This window comes from Tyto alba, unplaced genomic scaffold, assembly GCF_018691265.1.
Source record: "Tyto alba isolate M040663 unplaced genomic scaffold, T.alba_DEE_v4.0 Super-Scaffold_46, whole genome shotgun sequence".
NCBI lineage: Eukaryota > Metazoa > Chordata > Aves > Strigiformes > Tytonidae > Tyto > Tyto alba.
This window is the reverse complement of record NW_024881322.1, coordinates 13,446,528-13,474,154: the sequence shown is the minus strand read 5'-3', so window position 1 is coordinate 13,474,154 and position 27,627 is coordinate 13,446,528. Positions and strand designations below refer to the sequence as shown.

The following is a 27,627-nucleotide window of genomic DNA, read 5'->3' as shown; positions in this document are numbered from 1 at the left end:
AAACACACCATTAACTTGCTCCATACTCAAAATAGCTTTTGGTGTTTGCTTTTTTAAAATAGACTGCCTTTGTCACAATTTGCATACAGCAATAAGAAACTTATATATTTCCATATGAGCAAAGGAATTTATAAGTGGGGCTGCAGTATTTGTCCTTCATCAGCCCAATATTGTTTTCATCAAAGGTTAAAGGAGTATGACTCCAGTCTCCTCAGCGTTGGAACATACGTGCTCGCAACAGTACCTGAGCTACCTGCACTACCTAGGCACAGCAGGAACGCTGAGCTAAGAATGGATTTTCTGTCTTACCACTGCATCGTGCTTTGTGTTTAGTCATAACATGTTTTTAGGCTTTAATGGGCATTTACTCCCCATTCACAAGTTCATCCCGCACTGACTTCGGCAAGAACTCTGCCAGGGAATCAGACAATAACATTATTTAGCGTAGTTATTCAAGTTCCTAACCGTTTGAAAACACGTATTTGAAAATATTCCTATCAAATATATCCTTCAGAAATAACAATCAGTCACATAGCCAGATCTTCAGATTCTTTGAAAGCTTACTCATTAATTGAGCAAGACACCATTACATTTTAGAAAATGGATTTACAAGTCTGCATAGTGACCCAGTTCTGTAAATATGCCACCCATTAACATTCTTCATTGACACAGTCTTTGTAATGAAATAGTGCTCTTAATCCATGGATTGCTTGCTTTAATAAAAGTATCACACGTTCAAGCACTAGCAGGATCAGTCCTATGGCCCTTATGGATGCCACGGATAACCGATAGCATCTCAGAACAAAGCATTCATGATGTGGAAATTACTAAATAAAATGATGTGAAGAGACAAGAATCTTTATATGCTGATTAACCATATTTCCAATGTTTGCTGTATCCAAAAGGTGGCTCTGATTTTAATATTGGGACCATTTGGGCCATGAACTTCCTTATCAGAACAGAAGTAGTCACTAGAGATTTAAAATGCATCAAGAGCGACAAACACACATTGTTTTCTTTCACTTAAATTACCAAACCTTATCAAAGTGTTCCTGACAGGCAGAGATCTTACAGACCTTTAAAATTTGAGGATATAACCAAAACACTGAGAATCATCCTTAAATACACTGATGAAAGGAAAGCTCTTAGTCTGAAGGCCTTTTTTCTCCCCACAGGCTAGATACGCTGTTAATGACGATAATGTGAGCTTCCTCACAGCACCCTGGCAATGACCTCTGCTCTGACCTGCAGAGACCACTGTCTCAAGAGGTAAAAGACAATTTAGTCCTTTATCCTTTGTAACTGAAACAACTCCGATGCCATAAATTCTAATCAAGGCAACTCCGATTTAAAAAAAAAAAAAAAAAAAAAAAAGGATAATGTGTGTTTCCTTAAAGAGCAATACAAGCAATCTACTAGCAAAACACAACCAGCTAGAAACAACTTCTACCCTGTTCCACTATAGCATATATGTTTATGCTTACATAGAAGGATGAATGCAGTCCTAAAACATGGGTAACAATATGGGAAAGGAAAAATCCCCAAGTCAATGCAGAGGTTTGAAAATAAACCCTTGTTTATGGAAATGGGCGCAGATTCATTTAACTAGCATATCCCTGCTCTGTCTTTCAAGCATACACAGTTTTATGAAAAAAACTAAAAAATTGGTAGTGAACCAAATGAAACTAGTCTTCAGATCCAGCACAGGAAACCCAAGATTTAATTTCACTGGAACAAAGTCTCACCAGCAACAAAAAAAAAAAAAAAAAAGAGAAAAAAGTTAACAGTCAATTTTTTGCTGTCCTGCAATTATTAAATAGGAAACATTTGTGCTCCATAATTATAGGCTTGCTCTTGCACTCACTATATACTTACAGCTTTATTTATTTCAATAAGTTTGATATGCAGAACTACAGGATTGATCTCGAAGAACAACTTTTTATACTACAGTAAAATTACCTTAACAGGGCTTTCTTTTTACCGTAATTAAATTATGTCACAAGTCACCTTCAATTAAGGATGAATTAAGGACAGGATCGGAACTCCAGGAGAGCCAGCCTCAGTCCACAAGGGCTTTTGGTGCTTGGACTAATCACTTCTTTCCTGGATTTTTTAGTGTACGTGGAATTTTATGCACAACATACCCCTGGTGTCTATACCAACTTTTGAATCTCAACAGTTATATTACACAGCTAAACATGAAGGGTTTTTTCTTCTTACTAAGATTTTTTTCAAACAAATACTTCATAACTTATTCTAAACTTGTTTAAAGATATCGCATAAAATGGCAACTAGGATTAATTAATTTAGGATCAAATCTCAACGTGTTTATTGAAGTGAAGCTATCACTTAGCATTAATTAGAAAAAGTTTTCTCTAGTAAGAGCCATGGCATTTAGCCTGAGTTACTATTTTGCAGCATATTGCAGAGTTGATTTGAAAACTACACCGCCAGGACTGTCAACAGCCAGACTCAGTTTCTCTGTTTCTTAACTATATCATCTGATTAAAATAGGACATACTGCTTCACAAAAATTTTAGAATAAATAATACACCACAAGACCTCTTGCAAAGCAGCTTCACCTCATAGGCCTCAGCAAAAGTGGGATATTTAACTGAAACACTGTAGCTGTGCTAACTCCACACTTCAAAACTGTACTTCCCAGCTAACGCAGTTCAGGGTAGAGTCCTTTTCCAACATTTTGCACGTCAGGAAGCATTTTTCACCAGTTTTTTTTGTTTTTGTTTTGTTTTGTTTTTGTTTTTTTTGTTTTTGTTGTTGGTTTGTGTTTTTTGTTTTTTTTTTTTTTTTTGTTTTTTTTTTTTGTTTTGTTTTGTTTGTTTTTTTGTTTTTTTTTTTTTTTTTAACTCCTTTCTCATTTCACACGATTTCAGTATCAAAAGTCTTTTGCACACAGGTATGCAGATTCCAAAAAGTCCACTGGTATAAACATACACGTGGGGGATTGCAGATGCAAACCCTTAGATTACAGGGCAGCCTTTCCTTTCATAAAAAAAACAAAACAAAACAAAACAAAACAAACCCCCAAAGAAACTCAGACCAACCCCAATCACCACCACCAAGAGAAAGCAAATAAGAAGCAAGCACAACCCCTCTAATCACAGCTGCTCCTGTCAGCACTCGGAGGTGACAACTGCAGTGACACAGTGCACCTTCCCAGACCCCTCTGCACCAGTCTCAGGTGGGAGCTATTTCAGATCATCCGACACTTATCCCAGCTCCTGTTGGTATTTGAGAGCCAGGGAGCTGCAGCATTCACCTGGTTTGTTACTGACAGCAAAGCACCAGTAAGAGAAACAAAAGTTTACTGCTGATCTTCCTAAGTCAAAATAAAGTATAATTACTTGTACTCCTGTGCTTTCCTCACCTGCAGCAGGGACTGCTGTTGACAAAGTGCCATTTCTATGATTAATTGTGCTATCTGCTACCAAAACAAAAAATAAACACCCACTGTTTCTATGGTATGCAGTGAAATACTGAAGCAAGAAAGTTTGAGAAAAAGGAGATGGATCTTAAGAAAAGGTACAGGTGAGCAATGCAGGTCCTTGCAGAAATAAAACCATCCATCACAGGAAGCTAAGCAGAATGTGTCCGGGGAGAAAGAAATCAGCTATTCACGTCTAATCATTCAACTCTTCATCTAGATGAAAATAAGACTCATGAAATATTGCTAACATCAACAAAACACTCAGAGGCTGGTCATTCATTCCAACTCAATCAGTCCATGATTTTCATAAATTTTTCAAAAAACAACAAAAAAAACCCAACCCCACCATGAAAGCAGCAGTGTAGAAAAACTTTATTCTCTGTGGACCTGTCTCCTCCCCTTGACCTTCTAAAACACTCATCCCTCTCCTGCTTAACAGATTTTGGGCAAATTTTCACACAGCATGTATTAAATGTTATACTGTAAAAAGAAAATTATTTTCTCTGATCACGTGAAAGACAACTGGAGGAAAAAATTGTCAATCTCTATGCCATCACATGTCAGTAAGTCCACAAATACTTTCATTTCAGAGACTGCAAAGAAAGGCCCAAAGTATGCATTCCTAACATGCTATTCATAACATGAAACAAAAAGAAACAGCTATAGAATAACGTTCCATATTTAGGTATCAAAGCTTTAAACAAAACTACACTTAATTATTTTAAATGTTTACTGCAAATTTAGCTTAAGGGATGCATCTGTGACATAAAGGCTAATCACCTTTATTTAAAATTTGCTCAGTTTGATCATCAAATGTGTCAAAATAGCCCCACTGTCCTTTCTTTTATGTTTTCAAAGTTACTAAAATTAACTGACAACAGCTGCTGCTAAAAGATCTGTAGCATCTGTCATAATTGTAACAGAACCTCGATAAACAGTACGTAAGTTCATACTGAGGCAGTTGAACTATTTCACCTACTTTTGTTTACTTGGGAACATCTTTTTGGCAGTATAAGAATCAGGCTAGCAAACACTTTACACTCACCAACCGAAACAGCATGATAAATTAATTTATAGCTTTTTCATTAGTGCTTTTAGGGACATCAATTATATTTGTAGTTCAGGAGGAGACAAGATATTGTTGCACATCATTTCTATATCCCACACAGCAACTCTAATCAAAGTGTCTGTGTGTATTTCACTATCACCGTAGAGCATCCAAATGACAATGGCTCGAAAAATACCCTGCCTTTTATTGCAAGACTTGCCTGATCTACAAACAGACATTGCAGTACCCTCAAAAGTCTAGGTTTTATTTTGTATATGCTTTGCTGTATTTAATAGATGTACCCTAAACATTTGAGCAAATAAAATACATGAATACAGCTGAAGATATTTATACTACTCTAGACAACTAATAACCCTCTGAATGTCAAACATTACTATTCTTTCCTGGATGAAATGGACTAAAACAATTATTATATGCATTTTGAACATTCAAAACTGCTAATGGAAATTATGCTTTCCATGGAAACAGAGATTACTAAGAGGGTGCTTAAAAATGGATGTGATATTCAGTAATGGTCATTACTGTAATCCAGAAATTCAATTTTAGGATTTTTTAATTACTATTATTTTCCCATATCTGCACAGAAGTTCAGTAAAACATTTTGTGCTCTATCTTTTAGTAAGGGGTAAAAAACATTTTAAAAGAAAACTGCATGCATTCTTTTGTTTAAAAAAATCTTGCAGCTCTTACTGTAGCTGGAATACTGAAATCTGAACACTGCTACAGATTTCTTTACAGATTATGAAATCAAAACTTGAATCTTAGAAAATGGGCTCTCACACTCTCTCCCTTAAAGCTGCATTCCCTTTAAACAAAATTTTTTTCCCTTCAATTTTCACCTACAGGATCATGTAAAATAAGGAAATACCCTGTTTCTATTAAGGTTTGTCTCAGGTCACAAATGGAAATAATTAAAAGGAACTCCTTCAGGAGAACCGTCCCTCCAAACCCAAAATGTCACTGTGCACCATACAGTGCAGCTCCAGCTCAGACATCTATCAACATCTATCACTCAAGCACGCGCCTCAACAACTCTGCTCCCTTTTCTGATTAGAGATCAGAGTTGCTTGAGTTGGCTTACAGGGTGTCATCCCTTTGAATGACAGATGTCTGTGTCAGAGTGCCACTCTTGCTGCTTTTGTTTTGATTGTGAAAGGTTACACTTACCTGGTGCAATCTAGACTATTTAAAAAATAAATTAAAAAAATCGAAAAGGTAATTTCCCTTTGCACGGGCTTTAGAAGAAATATTTAATTTCTAATTTAAATTTCAGAAACATTAGCTCCATGTGCAATACCCTTGGTAGCCTTTGTTTTCTCATAGAAAACACTCTGTACCGAGTATGTTTCAGCTCTCTTCAGCCAGCTTTATCTTTACCATATAAAATTGTAACTTTTCTTTTTAATCCAGCCTTAGGAAAACCTGGTAGCATATGAGACACATCAGCACCTAACCCAATAAATGTTAACAAAGTACTCCAATAAAATGATCCCCCCTTTTATTTTTTTTTTACATTAGAGACCATGGATCGAAAGAAAACATAAAATGTCTGCAACTTGCATAAAATAAGTTCATTGTTGACAAAAGTTTTGCGGACTGACGTTGTCATTCTGGTAGCCAGTTGCAATGGGAGCAGAGGGCTGTACGCCTGCACGCTCCAAGCTACTCCTCCGTACTTACAAGAAAATTGAGCAGGGGAAAAAAAAAAAAAAAAAAAAAAAAAAAAAAGAATCGGGGGAGATTGCTCTTCCGGACAACATGGTAGCAGTGAAATGAAATACCTAGACAGACTTACCGAAGAGCTTGCTGGGAGTGTCCTCGCTGTCATTTGATTCCACAGGCGCAAGCAGGGGCTCATTCAGCTCGTTGTCTGAAGTAGCTGCCTTGTCCTCACCTCTCAACTCTGCATTCATTTCACTCCGCAGTGACAGCAAGGGCTTACTGACTTGTCCAGCTATCATTGGATCCTAGGATGGGGGGGGGGGGGGGGGAGGAAAAAAAAAAAAAAAAAAAAAAAAAAAGAGAGTGAAGGGAAAAAAAAAGTGGCGGCTTTGGTGTGCGTATACTCTCCCTTCCACTCCCTCCCTCTCTCACACACACATACACTCTCTCTCTCTCTTATCTCTGGCTGCTCCTGCTGTTATTGCTGGCTGCAGTCAAGTGAAGAGCTATTACAGATCCAATGAGTTTTCCATTACTCCCCACCCTATTAAAGCTCAACTAGCATGTGAGAGATTCAGGATGCTTTGGAGAAAAACTTCTATGAAAGCAACATAACCAACATAGCTTTAATTGTGGGATGTGCTTTTTTTGTGTGTATGTTTTTACACCTCACCCTGTCCTTAACGTAGTAAGAAAAGAAATTCCTGTATGCTCCAACTCCACGGAAGAGGAGCGCCCTGTGAGCGCTCCATAGTGATTTAAAGAGGCATCCTCAGCAATACAACATTAACAAAATCAAACACACGGTTCCTAGCGTTCCAGCGTTTCTATAACACACAGCAGCAAATAGCCATTTCATTAAACACATTCAATAGAGATACAGATTTCTTCTAACTATTCTTGTTCTTGGGATACTATGCTCCAAAAGTCCATAAACACACACAAACACACATTTTTCTTTTGAAAATAAAAAACATAGAAACCATTTTTAAAAAGATAAAATTAGGGATGATACTTACACATACAGTTTGCAATTATTCTCGTGTTTGTGACATTATATCCCCCGTAAAACATTACACAAACATATATACATTTAAATATTTTCTTGATGATTTGGATCTGTTTTATCTTCTGCTCATTGAGGACATTTGGGGGTCAGGCATTACTTCCACGCACACTCTATTATTCCGTTTGCAAACTAATAGGCATAATATCATGACAGCACGGAAATCAGAATTAAAAAAAACCAAAACAAAACAAACTAACTAAAAGGAAAGGAACAAGTGACCTTGTTGTGCTCTCTGGCAGCTATTTATTGCAAAGTTCATGCCTAAATGGTTCTTATGCAGAGAACAGGTGACCAGCGAGCAAGAAGGTTGGTTAGCATGTTCCCTCTGTCCCGTCCTCACATTGGTCGATGTTTGCCTATGGGTTTTTTAATGTATTCATGTCTGAAGAGTGAATTTGATATGACACATGATAATCTATGAAAATGTTAATCAATACAAATAGTTTAAGCTGTCATCAAATGCACTTCTTTAGTCAATACTCATATCGCTGAAAACAATGTCACTGTCACCAGGGCTTAATTTGCACAGCACTTAAATATTGGACTCTGTGCATCAATGCACTCCTCTTCAAATACTGTAGGTAAACACATTTTCTCCCTATTTAAGGCTGAAGCACTCAGCACGCATTTAGCTGAGCCGAATCCTCCCGTTTGAATACCTTGATAGGTCCACTGGAGGGCAAAATTAATACTTAATTGAATCTCACAGTCATCAAAATAATCAATACTTTTTTATTATTTATTCTTTACAGTCTGTTGACTGTTTCAAACCTCTGAGGGAATGGTGGAAAGGATTCATGGCTTTGAAACACTGTCATTTAACAAGGTAATTTTCAGTGGGGCATTAGGGGTTGTGAAACATATAATAAAACAAAAATGGTGGCTTATAATAGGAAGAAAGAAAAGAATTATATTTCTGCCATCTAACAAAACAGGATAAATAAAAAAGCAAGTGCGAGCGGGAGAGGGAGAAAGGAGGGGGGAGAGGGAGAGAAAGACTGGCTTTTGAAGGGTTTTATCATATCAAGAGCAGAGCTGAGCTTTCATAATGCTGACATTTCTCATCCTGACAATCCTAAACAAGTGGAAAGGATGAGATCGCAGATATCATCTTTCATCACATTCCCCAGCTTAAGAACCAACATGACAGCTTCTCTCCCCTTTACACTGTTAATTACTAAATAAAATACTGCTCTCTGTCAGCATTAGATTATTGCAGATAGCAACCACAAACATTACTCCATTGTTTTGTTTTGCCCCCCCCCCCTTTTTTTTTAAACCAGTGATACCTACCTTGAACTCTTCAGAAAATAAATTAGGCTTGTGTCTACATATTGTAAATATATGAAACATAATCAATTTAATCAATGTGGTCAATCCATGCTATTGTCAGGCTAAATTGCTGGTGATTTATTAACATTTCATTTACTGTATTTATTAACCAGCAACAATCATAACATTTCTTATATGATTCTGGAGAGAAACAGAAGTTAACGGATTTCTTTTGCAGATGCTGTAAAAAACTCTGACTTGTTCTGTCTCATACTCATTGCATTATGGACATTCATCTACTGAAGCAAAAATGTTGTTTGTTTCCTTTCATATACTAAATGATGTATTTTAGCAGATTTTGCAGCTAAAGGTCACTGTGAACGAAAACAACATTGTTTCAAAGTCTGGGCTGCTGCCCTCAGTTTCTGCTGTTCAAAACTAACATCAGGAGTGGTTCCATGACAAATGTGAATCAGGACAAAATTTGACCCTTTTCAAAGTATTTTGGGGAGGGAACTAATCCTGTCCACAGAGCCACACTGCTAATCTGAGGACTAACAGCAATTTAATGGAGGATGCTGAATCAGTAGGATTCTAGATTAAAGTCTCAGCTGCCAAATTTTGAAGTTGAATACATGAAAAATGGAAGGAAGAATAATGTAGGAAATGTGACAGCACTGGGAGAAACCTCAGCCCCTTAGATGTCAGTGAATTCCCAGCAACTTCAACAGGGCCGGGATTTTACCTGTTATGTACATCAATAATTCGGCCTCATCTGGAGTACTTTGTTCATTTCTTGTTAGCCCATCTAAAAAAGATACATCAGAAAGAGATGTGCAGTAAGAATGATAAAGAGATCGAAAGGATTGGGAATGTTTACAGAAAAAAGTGAATAAGAACGAGCATGATCAAAGTATACAAAATAATAAATGGCAGGGAGAAAACGTAGAACAGGAACTACTCATCCTACCTCATCTGAGGAGAAAAAGGGCCTCCACTGAAATGAAAAAGTCAAATCTAATAGAAGATACTTTTCCAAATAGTACACAGGGAAAAACCTGTGGAACTCACTGATGCAAGGTATCACTGAGACCTGCACTGAAGTAAGCATCAACATAGTTGTTCACACAGCTAAGCAGGCTCTTAGCAGTGAATTTAAAACAGCTCTAGAAACATAGAGCCAAGGACTATGAAAACTGAAATAACAAACTGCTGCCCCCTCCCTTGGACAGTACCAGAACCCACAGTTAACCCCCAGGGTAACTCTGTCAGGTGTTGAATGAATGACAACTTTCTCTATATGCAGGAGGATTAGGGACTGTCTAAAATTCTAGTCTACATGAAGACTAAATAAAACATTTAAACGATGGGTTGAGGGAAGGCCTGTTTCCTTCAAAAAAATACTTTCTAAAAATGGGCATTTAACTTCAGGTTGTCTCCAGGCCTTCAGTTGCTTTCTGCACTTAAGAATGTGTCTCTTCTGCAGTGGATTATGCATGATTAAGAAGCAGCACTTTTACGAAAAGCATATTAAATTCTAATTCCAATATGCAGCAAGTGGCCTGGTCTGCAAAATCCCTCAGGGGCCGAAAGGTTGTTCCTATATTTCCCAGTGGCCTCACAAACAAACCTCAGGAGTAGTTGCTATGCCAGCTGCAGGCCCAGCAAGCCTTTTCTTCATCCTCTGCCTTTCTCCAAAGCCCGGCCCAGAGAGGACCCATGGCACTGGAGAGGATGCACGGAGTCAAGGAGTTGCGTGTGCATCTTTGGCAGACAGGCCTGTCAGGATCTGTTCTCCTCCCTGCCCTGGATGTCTGTGGGCTTGATGCTGAGCATTTGCTTCTTCAAAGGTGTTAAAGGTCATGTTACACCGTGCAGGGTAACACATGATCCTCCACTGACTGACAAGCACGCACAAGTTTCATCTTTTTGTGTAAAAAAAATTGAAAAGTCTAAGAATGCATAAAGAACAGCAAGATGAACTTTGTAAGAAGGGTTTGTATGATTTATGAGGCAAGGGTACATAAATTCCAGAATTGGTACATGAATTTCAGATTGTATAATCACAAGAGCAAAGTTCCAGTTATGTGCAAACTGAGGAATTACAATCCCCTTATTCAAATTTATCTGTATATACCACACATGTAGTGACAAGTTTTACATGCATCTCTTGTGGATACTCATATAACTTGTCATCTGTTTCTTGTCCAACTAGCACTAGTATTTCCACACTTGCCTGTTTTCTACAAGATTTTGCTGACAGTTTTATGCAGTGAGTGGTCCTCCCTGCTGTGTGTCTCCCTTAAGGGTGGCTTATACCTCCTGTAATTCAGCTGCAGTGCCCACTGCACCTCTGTTCAGCTCTACCACTCCCGATGACTTAAACAAGCTCTTGGGCTTAATTTAACAGTAAAAATCATGTAGATTTGCAAATGCAAATTACAGTTTCTGGTTATATACTCTCTTTTAGAGGCCAAAACGTTTACCTTCTTATCTGCAGCACTGTACAGAGTACAGGAGAACATTTATCACTGTGTTAAAAGCTTTGCCTCTGCACTTGAAGGGTACAGGTGCAGTTTTTAAGCAAAACTATTTAGTAATCATTGACAGCTTTTAAAGAAAACTATATGGGTTTTGTGTGAAACACACCCTAGGCAGGAGTCTAAAAATTGGAGTAGAAACGAATTTTATCCTTAATGTATGACTTGGGGGGTGATAGGGCTTTGTAAAGACTTCATGCACTGGGTTCAGCTCTTGGTCTAAATTTTGTGCTTACTGCACCATAAACATTGTTGGTCTGAGTTTAATTACTTTAATTAGGAGAAAAACTAAGATCCTTTGTTTTGCTTTTTATTTTGCTCTTAGTTTGAAATTACTTTGCACGGATGTTATTTCTCTGACTTAGAAATTAATTTATTTTTTTCAAAATACTAAATAAATCCTACCGCCCCTCTGGATTCTGGTCTTGTACAGACTTCTGTTTGAGACACACACAGTGCAATATATTTGAGCAAACACACCAATTATACTACCAATATACGTAAGATTTACATCGTTCATATATCATCCCAATGGCTACACCAAAAAAGTACTCAAATTGTAGCTTTTTAAAATTTTTAATCAAGACAGAGTACCATCATAACCTTGGATAAAGTTATTTTAAGGCATAACTTAGCTTATCGTTTTTGAGTGAGGAATACATTAGCAAGTCTACTGGGGGGAAAGGATTGAATTTATTTTGTGTCAAGTATCAGTGAAATTTAGAATTGCATTCCTCTTAGGAACTAGTCCTTCTTCCTTTATCTTATTGCTTCCAGAGGTATTAATTCCTTTTCCATAAATAATGATTTCTCATGGACAACCATCTGTCTCTCTTTAACCATTGTTTTATCTGCTGTCACTAATATGCTGATATTTTCATCCCAATCTATCCAGTGTGGTTTATGCTAACTACTTTGAATCAACCTTTTATCCCCTGCTAGCCTCTGGCCATTGCTACCTGCTGGCTGTCACTTCCCCCGAAAAAGTTAGAGAAAAATATTCTCATTTTCTTCATAGCCACCTGTACCACCATCCTTAGATGGATGTTTCTGTATGCAAAACAAACAAGACTGCTGATACATGATCATTGATCTTCTTTCACTACTTTGATCTTGTACTTCTAATTACTGCATTATTTACTTATATTACCTATATCACTCATTTAACTTACTAAAATCCTCAGCATTGCCTCTCTTTCCTCTTACAGGAAAAAGCTGATATATCCCCAGCTCTTTTCACTTAATATTATCACCAAAAACAGTCGCCATTTTTCTTCAACTAGAGTGGTATTTATTCTCCTCATGAAAATATAGTTCTGTTCTTGTCCCTTTTTTCAATACTAGTGTGATTTGGGACATTGTATTTTTCCAGCGATGCTCTTCTTCACATCTAGTGTCCAGGTTGCAGTTAAAAAGGAGCATTGTCTAGTTAAAAATAACATAGCTAACTAACCCGTACCTAATTATACTCATGTTATTAATAGTACTGAACTTTAACAATTTAATTTGGAAAGTTAGAAAGACTATCACGGCCCATGGTGCTTTCTTTCCTTTAAATATTCTTCTCAGGTTAGGCAGTAATGCTAGGATAGTCTCCTTCATTTATTTACTTAATTTTAAGTCCTCTGGAAATTGAAGTGGTTAGTGCTGGTTTGTACAACATAGCTTCTGAACAGAAAAAGGGGTTTTCAGAAACTAATGGAGGTTTGATTTCTAAAGCTACAATTGAAAGTTAATTCAACTTTTTTTTTTAATCAAGTTTGGAAATGTCCCTTGAAATGCTGTGTCTTGAGATTGAGATACTACAACCTTTTTTCAAATAGTACAAAAAAAAAAAACCCTCACTAAACATATTTTTTCCCCCCTACCGAATTATTTTTCCTAATGACAATATTTCACATACTGCTTACATCCACTGAGAGCAAGCTGAAATGTTCACAAAAGTCCTAGTTATTTTACTAGTCAGGTCTAGTCAGCTCTGCAACATGCTGACTAGAGGCTGCAGGATGGGAATATGCACACAGCAGCTACACAGTAGTACATGGCCAGGCCACTATTTATTTTATAATCGGCTTGGGTTTACTGCTCTAAGTGTACCCCAGCAGTCATGCTGCATGCTTCAAACAGGAAAGCAAGGCAAAGGATGTTGCTTTCACCATAGAACAAGTGAGGAACAACTATATCATTGCAGGATACTGCTGCATCACTGGTCCAAAAACACCATTTCTGGAAGTGGCTAGGAAAGACAGATTCACATGTATGAATCCAGACTTGGTGTTTTTCCTGACCCACATGATCCTTAAGTGAGAGTCCACACTAATATACTAGTACATATATTAGTACATGCTAATGCCAGAGTACACACAGCATAGAAGCTTTAGTCCAAACATCGTTTTCAACTCTTGGAGATGACCTTAATGCTTCTGATCCAATTATTAATCTGATTTAAGAATTATCCTGCTCTTCTTGTTGGAAACCATTTCACTGTTAGAGTTTTCTACCACACAGCGTGAAGCTATATAAAACTTTATTGAGATAAGAAGAGTTGTAATTTTGGCCTTGGCCTGATTAAAATGATTCCACATTTAAATGACGATCTGGCTTACTGGAAATGAGCTTGCTCATCCGCGGACATGTAGCAGAAGTTTGTATGCATGCAGAGATCAAGAGCCAGAGAAGCTACTATTCTGGGAAGCTACCATGCTCCTCAAAACACACGATGGATAATAGCATACAGCCACCAGGAAAAATACGTCTTGAGGGTGATGAGAGAAAGTAGCCACCTTCTAGTTAAGGATTTTTGCAGTTACACAAAAGCCAACCCCATTTTTGAGAAACCAGAAGATCAGGCCCTAGAGATCATAAACAAAGGCGGAACAGGAAGGAATATTTTTGACTGGGGCCAACGTGGTGGAATAAGCCTTCAAGAGACTTTTCCACTCATTTCATTATGTAACTTAGGTTGGAAAGGACCTTTAAGATCAGCAAATCATGAGATTTCCTACTCTCCTGCCATCTGATCTCCTGAAAGGAAGCGATGCAAGAGAGCAATTAAATCTGAAATTAGAAGATGGTTCCTATCAGAAGTAGGATGGACACATTTTCTTATTCATAGTAGTAGATGATTTCTACTGCTCTGTTAGTTTTAATCCTGCAGAGAGCCATACGAAACACAAGAAACCATACAGAAAATTATAAGCCTGTAACAATAACTAGAATTTTCTGAAACTTGTATACTGTGGGGCCAACTTACCAGAAGACTTGAAAAAATTTATTATGAAGAAGAAGACATTGTCTTCCATTAAAAAACAAAAAAACAAAACAAAACAAAAAAAAACCAGACAACAACAACAAAAAAACCCCAAACATTTCTATAAAGCTATTCATCACTCTTAAGGGGAAAAAAAATACCATTCTACCCTAATGTAGTAAGTACATACTGTAGCTGCATAAAGGTTCTTTGCTATCAAAACAAAAACTTCTCACCCACCCAGCAAATGATTTCACAATGGGTTGTTTAAGCCTCCACACTGACCACCTAAAGATGACCACCTAAACCAAGACACAATTCTGTTTACCAAGTCACTGACCTACCTTCACATCAGTGCTCTTTCACAAGCCTGCCAGTTCCATAACTTGTCTTTTTTTTATTATTTGCTCAAATTCTATTTTGAAGGAGATTTAAGCACAAGGCTTCTCTTTCCAGATGATCTTGCTACAGATGATAAAAGATCCTTCCAGAACCTACAGTATTCCCTTATCAACATAATCCTCCTGCTCTCCATGAGGAAGAGGTGGCCATAAATGGCCCCTTTGGAACTATGAAATGTAGTAAAATACTCCACGGAATACTCTGAGTTAGTCTGTTGTAGGTGAAAGATTGCTCATCAGTATTTCAACCAGAAAGCATTCAAATTATTTTGGCCTAATCAGAATCTAAATATGGTATTATATAAAGTTTCTCTATATTTTCATTCATCAGGCTTTGTCTACCATGCGTACACCAGAAACAACTTTAGGGGAAGAAATATCAAAGCCAGATTTCAGCTCAAATTGGTTTCTTTTAGAAATCAGCACATGCAGAACCACATCAAAACCAACTTACAATAACTTTTGAACACTGATCATGTGTGAGAGAGAAACTTGACTAGGCAACACAGAAGTGACTCACAGCAATTGGAAGATACTCTTCTCTTGGTTAAACAAAAACTTGATTTTACGTAACATGTCAGGATTTGCAAGTTGTAAATCAAAGAAACCATTAACTTGAATTTTTGAAAAACGGAGCATGAATCAAACAGTAACCTAGCTCAGCAGCTAATTCAATAACTTGCATCTGGTCTATGAAAACCCAGATTAAGATCTGCCTGTAGCCAGACATGGACATGGCCATATCAGGAAAGTTACTTTCTGTTTCAGGATGGGTATTCCCTGGCTCTCCCGAGAAATTCCAAAGACACACAAAGTAACACCTTCAAAAAAAAATTTGTTGAAACTGGAACATGTCAGTTTTGGTGCAATGAAGCAATCTTTCCTAGTGAAAACTTTTTTTGCTGAAGATTTTTAAAGTAGTTCTTATCTAATTCCAGTTTCATCCAGCTCTTGGTTTGAATGCCACTTGCAAACACGGTTACAATCTAGAATACAATACACAGTCACAAACCAAACCGGTTTGGAAATTGGGTACATAAATTTTTTTGTGAACCTTTCAAAACGCTTTATAAATAAGGGTATAATATTTAAACAAAAAATACACCAGGCAAGTCAGGATTACATCAGAATGCCACAATCAAAAATTGCTGGGAAAAAAAAAAAAAAAATAAATCTTCATTTCAATATCAAATTGTTCATTGTCAGCTTGAAGCAAAAGTGAAGGTCTGCCTTGAATTCTTCTCCATAAACAAGACTGAAGGCTTCTAAAATCTGAGTCCAAACTTACGACAGCTCAGCCTTGATTTTATACATTATCTGATTAACAAGGTGGTCAGCTCTTGTGGGTGCTCTTCACAGTGCTTGCCTTAATACAGCATACTTGAATTCTAGTGACAAGTATGGAAATTACTCCTCTCACAGCATTTCTACTGATACCATACCTTCTAGGAGTGTACCCTCAGATTTCCTTTTATCTCCTCCATACATAGAATAAAATTGCAATAATGCCCATCTATCAAAGAAACTGAAAGCTTCACCTGAACTGAGCTTCACAGACTAAAATGTTCTTTTTCCAGATACTAGAAGATGCACTGTCATAAAATGTGCAGCTCTCTGGTTAAGAATCCCAAAAAGATTTCCTATGGTTCTCCTATGTTGAGCCCATCTGACAGCAAAACCTGCTGTTATAACTGCTAAGCATACTTAATAATGCCACAAATACTGCAGATCAATAATGTTATGCTTTTTATATTTTCCAAGCCTTTCTCATTGATAAATGAGTGCAATATTTTTTTAATCGTTCCAGAAGATCTTCAGGATTACTTTTTTCATACCAGGTCTTCATCAACACCTGGGTACCACATCTTTATTTTCACATTGTGGATCACAACATATTAATTAAATGTATTCCAAATTCAGCATGCCTTTAGCTATCACATAGCTTCACACTTCTAATGAAGTTTGCATAAGGACTTAGTTTTCTTTAAAGCCCACTTGAAACTTTGAAGTTTTTCTTTGAAGCCCAAAGAGTGCTTTGCTTTTTTGTCAATGGCCTTAATCTGCTGGAAGTTGCAGCTATATTTACAAACTCCCAGTGCTGCATTTGTTACACTAGGGTAGGATGTGTCACACACCACACACAGCAGCAGTGTTATGTGTTGGACATAGGAGGATCACTTCAATTCAGAGCAGCGTAACTGCAGCTTTTCTGTTTAATGCCTTACAATAGGAAAACAGCATAGCACTTACTGTAATTGCTGCTAAAGTGATCAGTAACTGGATTATCAATAAACAATGAATGAAGCATTTCTGAGGTCTGCTAGTATTTTCCCATATGGACAATTCTAGTCTTTATTAGATACTGCTTGGTTTAGGTTTGTGTTTCGGTTTGGGGTTTTTGGTTTGTTTTTTAACAAAAATTGCCACGCAATGATTTGCCATTGGCTTCCTATTGTTTCTTAAGGACACTCCTCCTAAAAAACCTGATCAGAGAGTAAAGTAATACATGCAACTACAGCAACACTCTTTTGCTTGCGCCAGCTATTTGCAAACTGGCCAAGATCACTGGGCTGAAGAGTTTCACCCTTAAAGAGTAACTATCCCTGCGCTCCTTAGAGAGCAGTGTCACAGTGGTGTTGATTCCTTTCTGCTTCAACAGTGGAAAAATCTGCCCAAAGATCCTGCTACTGTTTATCACACACATCTAGAATGTATGTGCATATACATATATAGGTGTATCTATTACATATATAAATACATTTTTAGTAGTCCTGATTCTCTACCCAATGAAACCATTTGGATTGCTGCCATCTGCTTCAACAGGGACAAATACACACAATTCTCTGCATAAAAAAAATCACTGAGATCTGGGTAAGGGCCCTGAGCTTCCTGTTACCGAAATCAGTAACAAAACTTCAACAGGTAACCCTAAATGTAGTTTAGTTGTTTCAAAAAAGTATAGGTCAACATAAACAATTTCATAATGGTATTGGTCTCAAATTACTTTTCAACCTGCTATAAAGCTTAATGTTATTTTTAAAAAACAGTAAATGTAGTTTTTGAACATAAGAGTCTGAGTTTCTTTCAAACTATTAACATTATTTAGAAACATGGCATAATCCACAGATTTTTTTTTTTTTTGGCGATATGTAGGATTACATGAACTATGGACAACACATGCACACATATGCATCCATTACAAAAATCTGTGTTTGGAAACACCAGCATACCAAAAATGAACATAAATATAGCCACTAATAACAGAGTGATAAAAAATTTACAAAAACAAAGCAATGAGATGCAGAAATTCAGAGTTTCAATCACAGCCTCACGTTATTTGTCGATTACAAGTTATTTTCATGTATCATTCTAAATGGAAGTTAATTTTGTGTGTCTGGCATATATACATGAAAAAAGCATCTTTACTTTTAAGACAAAGCTAATTCCTATGTCCATATTTAGCATTAGTTTTCTGAACCTAGAAGCTATGTGTATTTACAGTTTTTATATGCAAAGGCAAAGAGCCACTTGGGTTTCCTCTATCAAACTTGAGTATACCAGTACAGTTGTGAGAGCATACCAGTATTCAAACCACCTTCACCCTCCCCATTAGTCCTCTTCTAATGAAAAATAGCCTTTTCTTTGTGGGAGTGGAAGTTTCCCACCAGGTGGTTAGAATAGGAGGGCTGGCACCTTGGAAGCTCCATTTTGCCGCTGAACCTCTATGCATTGCCAGCCAAGTCACCCAATCTCTATAGTCAGTTTAACCAATTTGCAAAAGAGAGGGCAGAGCAAAGGTTTCTATTTTGACTTTCAAGCATTCCTGTGAAAGTGTGCAATGTAATCTACCCTATCCCCACAGAGCCTCTACTAAACTCTTTCTTGATCTGTTTTTCTAGAGTTTAGCAAGATCTAATTTAAGGTTTCATAATAATCCACTTTCCTCAATCAATACTTATAAAATTTTAATATTTGCTGCTAGGACATTTTCCACTGTATTTAAGTGGCCTATTCTTAAATTTATCCCATTGCTTCCATTTATTCCTTTTGTTAACCTACTCCTTTGACCATTTACCTGTTTCCAGTATCCACAAATATCCATTCATGTGTTGAGCAAATAATCAAGTTACACATACTTAACCAATTTAATCCTCACATCAACAAAAGTCCATCTCTCCTACTTCTTAACCTGATGGCAATTCTAATCCACTTCACTCTTCTTAAAAAAAAAGAATAATAAATTCAGTGGGATGGATCAAGCAGCATAAAAAGAACACAGAGCTGCTGCAGGTCTTGGTTTTGCCTGGGAAACCCAACACTGAGGCAACATCAAAGGGTCTTCTGGGAGCAAAAGATACTTTTTCATTGCTCGCTTGCTAGTCACTGGCACAATGAATGACCTCCATCCTCCCAGACTGAAGATCTCAAGAAGAATTATGAAAGCAGATCTTCATTACAAAGAAGGAAAACAGAAAAGTAATGCCCTGTAAAACAGGAGTGGTGCAGAGCTCACCTCTGCTGCTACCAGGGCCTAAAATTCTTCCTTTTCTTTTTCTTCTATAGCTGGAGCTAGCACTGCTGTTTCCTCAGTAATATTCCCCTTTCCATGAAGTTACTAATGTGACATTCAACACAACTCTCCTTTATATCCGAGTAGATGGTTCTTGGCCCTTAACCTACTGACATTTTCCCCCGGCACGTTTATTCCTGGTTTAAGTGGTTACAGCAGCTTCCCACTCCTGAATATTTGCACTGTTGAGGTGAGTTGACCCTGGCCAGCAGCCAAGCACCCACTCACTCCCCTCTCCCATGGAATGGGGAGAAAACAGAAGGGAGAGAAAACTTGTGGGTCAATGTAAAGACAGTTTGATAGCAAAAGCATAATATGCACGTGCAAGCAAAACAAAATACGGAATTTTTTCCACTACTTCCCATTGGCAGGCAGAAGTCCAGCTAATTCCAGGGCATCAGGGCCTCAGTATGAGTAACAGCTACATGGGAAGACAAATACCATAACTACAAACATCCTCATTTCTTCCCTCTTTCCCCCAGTTTTTAATGTTCAACACTACATCATATGGTATGGAATATCCCTTTGGGCAGTTGGGGTCAGGTGTCCTGGCCATGGCCTCTCCCGACTTTCTGCCCACCTCTAGCACAGACGCTGCACAAGCACTGCTCCACAACAGCCAAACACTGGTGTGTTACCAGCACAGGTTTAGTCACAAATCCAGAAAAGCACCATACTGGCTGCTGTGAAGCAAGTTAGATCCAGCCAGCCCACCCCAGTACAGTGATTCAGCTCTACAATTTAGGAAAACAAGCGGAGCACCCACGTGTCTGTCACCAGGGCAGCCCCAGCTCATGTGCCTCCTCTGGAGCCAAACCCAGGCTCCGTTCCCTCACCTGACTCCAGACAAACCACTAGCCTGAAGAGTGCTGAACAGAAATCTTGGCATAATGAAAGCACAAGCAAAGAGACTTAGGCAAACACCAAATAAGTAAAACCAGCTACATTTAGGGTGAGTAAAACCAGTGACTTAAATCACCCCATTTTTTTGCATTTTACACAAAATTCATATTCATAGATTTAAAAAATCACCTTTCGCATTTACTTTTACCAACGTTCACTCCATCCATTTGTTTCTAGGATTATTTAAGTACTTCACTATAGTATATGAATTTTCAATTGCATCCTTTGATCTCTGTGTTTCCACACAGGTTAGAGTGTCCTCAGAATTTGTGTAGGTATAAAATGTTCTCTTTGGCCATAAAATCAAGTTGGTGGGCAATTACTTCAATGTGACACCTTATATAAGCTTACCACCATGGCATCACTTTAAACGTTGCAAGTCAATGAAATTATATTGTAGCCATTGACAACACATACAATTTTGCCTGTTTGATATCCCATTACTGCAACAGCAGCCACAATGGTTTTTCCAAAAGAGCTTTTTTCCATAAGAATATGCTACCATTTTTGTGCTTACCAGTAGGGCGTATTCATAGGGAGCAGAGTAACACCACTTAAGTGGCTATCACACAGTATTTGCTTCTTCCAAAGAGAATGTAAAGAAATACATCCACATGCCTATATATAGAATTATCAGTGAAAGATGACCAACAGCTCCTGTACAGAGTCAAATCATGCAGTTATTTCACCTCTGCAGTCAAAATAGCAAAAATATTAAATATTCTCCAACTAGATACTTATGACATGGGATCAGTTGCATTGCACCAGGATATGCACGCAGATCTTCCCTATGAAGTATACAAAACTCTGGTGGAAAAAGAGAAAAATGTAACTTCTACATAAGTAGTATTATTTGTACAGTTCTACCAGCAGTTCCCAAACTTCCCTCTTCTGCTCAACTTTCAGCTTCAAATCCTAACATACACAACCAAATTTGTTAGGTTCAAAACTAACTCTTCAGGTGAGAAGCCTAGAAACTCACAAGCCTTGAAGTCTGAAGGGAATACTTCAAGAATTAAAAAAAAAAAAAAAAAAGTAATACCAGTTTTAGAGGACTATGAGGATTAAGCACAGAATATCACTTTCATTATATTCTGAGACCAAGTGTTGTATGGAACAGAAGTTAATAAATTAAGGAGAAAAATCTAAATCCACAATGATAAAAAAAAAAGCTGACTACTTTTCAGTTTTCTAGGATCTTATATTAAATGCAAAGAAAAATTGAATTCTGTTCCATATATCAGTTAAAGAAAAGCTACTGAGGGGCTACGTTATAACCCATTTAGATTAATCAGCAACTCACCAGGGATCGGGGTGCATTAACATGAATTGCATGCTTAAGCAGCAATTCCCTGGACTGTATCGCATCAAAGTCTGCCATAGCTAGTAGTTTAAAGCCTTTTTGATTTTAGAAGTCTCACATGGCCACATAAACAATCCTTTACTCAGAGGACTGTTCCCAACTCTCCATCATTCCCCAACCTGATTCCAGCATCGCAACTGAGAATTAGCAATAGGAGGAGGAGGACAGGCAATCTAACCATACAAACAGTTGAGCAAATTTCTGGATTTGTTTTCTGAAGACAACTTCTAGCTCCAGACTTCACTATTTATTATTCTGTTTTTACAAACATCAGGAAAGAAAGAGTTAATGAATGCACACTTGTGACAATAAGTTGTTAAATGAAAATTTCATATCCACCTCTTTCCTTCACAACTAACACAGCTAAGGTAATGCTTTCAAAAGGACCTAGGCACACAGTTCCTCTGAGATCAAAGTGATTTGGAAGACCACAAAGAAGTTGTATGACACTGAGAAATGAAAACACCCTAGTTTTTATGGGTCTCATCATGTTACCCCCTGGGCAGTCACTCCATGTATAGGATTTCTTTCTCCTAGATGACCTAGTGCCTATACACATCTTTAAAGGTGTTTAACGAAAAGCTGCCAACATACTGAAAAGCACCACAAGAAACCCAACCAAATATGTTAAATTTATTGTGACAGAGGAACTGAACTGCTGTGATGAAAGGAAAGCCATGTTTATGCTGTGGTTAAACTATGGCTTTAAGACATGATAGTCATTTATCTATATCTGAAGGGTATAAACTGGTCCTTCAAGCATGTAACCCTGCACTAAGTATACATACTGAAATCAACGGGACCACTTATACGATCAGATTTTGTGAGGCTGGAGCACAGCAGTGGGGGCAAATTGCTCAAAGGTAACCAAAGAGCTAAGTAGGAGGAAAAGGATGAAAATGACACGGAAATACATATAACAAAGCATTATAAGTGGGCAAAAACCTTCTCCTGAAAAGACAAGTATAGAAACCTCCTCTGTTTGTGATATTTGAAGTTCTACTGGACAGAGAAATGCATAACACAGGAGTGCACAAGGATGCACAGTTATCTTGTCTTCTAAACTGTATCAAAGGTCTTTCACCTCAGAGCTGCTGTGAGTCAAAGAAATACTTTTTGCATTATTATCCAGTGAAAAATTTTAAAACACTGTACTGACAGTGAAAGTAAAGAGAGAATATATATAGCTTTGTGTTTATTTTCTCTCCAAAAGTCTTTCCCAAGGCTGCTGGGTTTCCCTCTAAATGCTGTCTCTACAGATTCAGCCTAGGATCTCTATCAAAGCAGGTTCCCTCCTGCCTTGTACACCATATTAACATCATTAATAAATTATGACTTCGGTAGCACCTCTTTTAATCCTATTGCCTTCACTAGGGTTCTGCAAGTGTAATTTAGCACTTCATTTAAGGCAATGAGATTGCAAAGGCAATATAGAAAGTGGAGCACAGTTCATAACATTGCTGATGACAATGCACAGCAGAGTCCCTTTTAGTATCCCAGTTAGTGTCACAGATACAACAGTAGTAAAATCTGACTTGGCTTAGTATGCCTGCTCCACATACTCTTTTACACTGACATGATACTTTTAACAAAGAACTAACGTGCATAGATTTTATTTAGAAAACAATCTAATTTTAACGGTAAGCATGACAATTATATAATTCCACAGCAAAGTCCTATTTTTGTCTCCTTGTGCTGCTTCAAATCTCATTGCTTTGGCTTGCAACAATTACTTGCAAGAGAAAAAAAATGCCAAATACATTTAGAAGGCCAAAGAGAAAAACCTTACACTAAATTTGGGGAAAGTTTGTCAGACAATTCCTGTTTGCATCTCATGGGGGCAGGGGGGAAAAGTCTATGCTCTGAAATTTTTCCACTTATGACTAACGTGCCTCCGAGTTTTCTTGTAGCTCAAGAAAACTTATTACCAACCCTGAATAATTTTATATAATGTGAAAATATTTAAAGTGTTAGAGCTTAAGTCTACTGAAAGAAATAAGCTGTGAGTAAACCACATTATGACTGAGTATATAGCTAGTCCATGTGAGAGAAGTTTCTACTTTCTCAACAACTTTTGAAGAGCATTCACATGAGGTACTGTAATAACACCCAACTGAAAAAAAAAAAAAAAGAAGCCCTTCAAAATGCTGAACAGCTGTACCTGATAACTCAGTTGGAGGAAGGGACACAAAACCTTGAAAACAACACAGCTGAAAAGGAAGTTTTCTGTAGGTCTTCATCTGTGCATGGAGACTCCAGCCTTGAGGCTTCACTTGTGTAAAATTTTGAAAGCTCAAGGTAAAGGCAGATCATACCAGGGGCGTGAGTGAAGACTAGACAAATTTACCAGATAGGTATTTCTTAAGAGAAACCTGAAGGAGCCCCAATCTGTTCACAGTGACCGTACTGCCATCCAGAGGTTGGCTGCACCGCAAGAGCAAGCAAAGTCTTCTTGAACTGGCATGAAGCAAAGCCCTCCCTTCAGCCCACGTGGCAGACTCCAGTTTTCAGACAGCCATACAACTGATGGGGCAGTTTATTTCTGCAAGGGCATGAGGTTTATCTCTGTTTGCAACATGACCAAGCATGGGCTCGTTGCAGAACAGCCTCCAGGCAGTTTTCTCTAGCTTAGCTTTTCAGAAGGGGTGATGAACTCTGTACCAGCAGACTCCTTTTTTTTCCAGAACAGTTAAGTGCATGCACACATAGCTTTGTGGGGGAAAAGTATTGTTGGTCTTAAAAAACAAAAACAAAACAAACAAAACAAAAAAAAAAAAAAACACACACACAAAACACTAACCCAACCAATAACATGGGAATAAGGGTGGGGCTTTTATAAAAATGTTCAAGACAGTCTGAGATTTATTTTTGGACAGTAAGCTGAAAAGACCTGGAGGGCTTATGGGGTCTAACCAAGGGATCTGGATGCTGGAGAACTCCCTAGGAAGTAATACTGGCATTCATACATTTCCTTTCCAGGCTTCTCTGGTGAACATTTCAGTTTATAAAAGGAAGGCAAAAGGTGGAGGACAGACTCCCTTTCTTTTTACTTCATTCAACAAGTAGAAGGAACTCAGAAATAAAATGTGAGAGATCATTTAGACCAGAAGAGGAGGTAAAAATAAAGCAGGATGAAGAAAGCGAGATGCTTATCAGTTGGTGACTGTGATCTAAAACCTGACCTGTAAAATACTGGTGCCAGGTGCAACCTCAGAATGTGAAAGGTGGCTAAGTAGCTTATTTACCTAAATGAATACAAGTGCATTCTTACCTCTTGACCTAGTCTGATAATAAGCAGTCATCGCAATAAACATTTAGTGCTGAAATATGCAGTAAGGTATTGGACTGTACTTTGTGAATATTAAATTTAATATTAAAGATCAGAAAATGCAAAGTTATGTATTTTCCTACCTTAATACAGAATTTTGCATGCTTGAAATTTTTAAAATTGAAACAATCCTTTCAGGCTTGATTTAAAAGGTAAAACGGGGAAAAAGATTTGTCTGATGAAACTAACGGCACAAGTCACAAAAGGCATTCCCAGTCCATGAGGCAGATGAAGCTGTAATCATGATATTCTACAGAATGGAAGTTTGACATAAAATATCTATACTACTACCAATAGTTTATAGACTTTTAGCATAAAAGGTGTATCAGATTGCTTGGATAGATTTAGCAAAGGACACTGAAATAATTACTTGGAATCCAAACACAATTATACATGTATACAATTGCATCCTTTCCTTGGAAGGAAATCTTTTGTCTCCATGCTATCTGCAGCCAATGCCACTGAAGACTCTGGAGAGATGGGGAAAGAACTCACTCTGGATGAGGACAATCAATCAAAATCTTCTCTGCAACTAGATCTGCTGTTATAACAGATCAATAAATGCTACCTGTTGATCTACAACGGTAAAATCATGAAGGTGTGTACTCAAAATGATACATATATATGTATTAACCACTGCATGTGTTTATTCAAATATTAATTCTAAATAACCTGTAGAGGTTTGGTTTTATGAATGCATGCACATGCATAAGCTGACATTGACCAAGACTCTCTCACTGCTCTATCAGCCTGAAATTCTGCAAGAGGAAGAAACAGAGAAGTCAAATATTAATGGAAAGTGAGATTTTCCTCGGTCAGGGGAAGAAATAGGTCAAAAATAGAAAGCTTATATCTCTGATACCAAAGAAAAGAATGTTTGTGTCAAATCTGTTGGAGAAATTGCCATGAATAGTTCATCTGTGTGAAAATATGATTCTTGTAATGCTGCTACAATCAGTGAGACATAGGATGATATGTTGAATAAGAGCTGGTTGCAAAAGTTAAAAATGTCCATGGGAAGCTTTAGTTTACATGTATGTTTTCCCAGTATTTTTAAATGGGTAGGAGAGGAAAGTGTAAAAAATTGCTTTTCAGGATGGTTCATTAATTACCATAGAAAGGAAAGTATATTAAGCATGAATATTAAGGTGAAGTTCAACATGACATTCAACATTTTCCCAGTTTGCAAAATTTTTCATTTGATCTCATCTGTTTCCTCAGTTTTGGATCATTTGTACTACATTTCCCTGTGGCCCATATGCTCCTGCTCTTTTATATGCATTCATCTTCCACCTTTCCTAAAACACTCAGAAAGATAAAGTACAATGAATTATACAGTACTTTTAAACTAGAGAATCAGAAAAACCTTTTTATTAGCCTTATATGCAAGGTCTGCTCTGGGAAGTGTGCAGTAATTCGGCACCTAATTCCACAGCAATCCTCTCACAGAAACCAAGTTGCCTCTGCTCCAGATTCTGCAAGGAGGTATTTCACCATAAATCTCAAAAAAACTTTTGCATGAGTGGTGACTTGGGAACTTGACCCTGGTGGTGTTGGCCGTAACAACTGGCAGTTCTGTCTGGGGAGGCCAAAAGAGGCTGCATATGCTTAACTCAAAGAAAGTACCTTAAAGGGCAGCAATCATTGCATCTGCTGCAAAACACAGAATTTAACTCTCAGTGACTCTTCAGTGAGAATCATGCCAAGCCTACTGTCCCCAAAAGACAGACAGCTCAATATTGGCTAAAAAAAAAAGTTAGTTTTGCTACAAATTGACAACAGTTGAATTTGTATGTGCCATGGTTTATCACACCTTCCTATGTTGCAGCCAAACAGAAGAAATACATACTGATAACCAAGGTGTGTCCAAAGAAAAGTGTTACAGATGTTGCGGTATTTTCTTTTCTACCCACTTTTCTGTATCACCTTCGGATTTATTTTAGGTTACACAGAGAATCTGGTGGCTCACTGTGCTATTGTTTGAGTTTTATATAATCTATCTGCAATTGCTTACTCCTTCCATTATCTGCCAGAGACCTGTTTTACAATGGAATGTGGTTACTGCAATGGACTTTTATTGCCAATATCTTCATATACAAAATTCAACTACTACATTTCCTTCTATGCTTTATCGAAAAGACTTAGCTGGAAAATGTTTAACACATCCTAAGAATGCAACACTAAGGACCACTAAGAGAGGATGTTGAAGTGGAGTATGTTTTTCTTTTTAAACAAGAATAATATAAACTGAAGTGTTCTTACTTAGGGCATACATGAAAACACAAATAAATCATTTCAGGTGAGCATAAATTCTGCTTGAATTGTAAATGACCCTGCTAACAGAAATTAGATTGAGGCAGAAGCTTAAATTCTCTTCTGTACACTTATTCTTCTTTGGGGCATTTTTCAGATTCTGGCAAACAAATTTAGACAAGCTGTAGAAAATCTATGATTTCTAATGCTTTTCTCACAAATCTTCAATTACTCTATTTTTAAGATGTTTAAGTGAAAAAGACTGTCAAGGCCTTGGCTTGTTTCTTTGTTGTGGGACTGTTTTGCACCCGTGTCGAGGGAATAATTTCATTTTATTCACTGTCATCAAAAAGGCCATTTTTAATAATACATTGAAAAATACAGGGGGCTGGCTTTGCTGCTTCCCCTTTTCCTCCCTCATAGCCTCTGGTGGACATTTACTTATGCAGTGATGTAGGATAAACAGTCCTTCAGACTGAATACTCAGAAAACGCAGGAT

At 37.5% G+C, this 27,627-nt stretch overlaps 1 protein-coding gene across 1 annotated transcript in view; it reads right to left on the bottom strand.

Moving 5' to 3' along the window:
• The window catches only part of POU6F2 (POU class 6 homeobox 2), a 315,222-nt gene that overhangs the window by 250,534 nt on the left and 37,061 nt on the right, over positions 1-27,627 (bottom strand). Inside the window, exon 2 of the mRNA XM_033007123.2 lies at positions 6,313-6,484. Within this exon, the coding sequence (XP_032863014.1) occupies positions 6,313-6,478 (166 nt within the window). The 5' untranslated portion in view covers positions 6,479-6,484. The remainder of the gene's footprint in view (positions 1-6,312; positions 6,485-27,627) is intronic.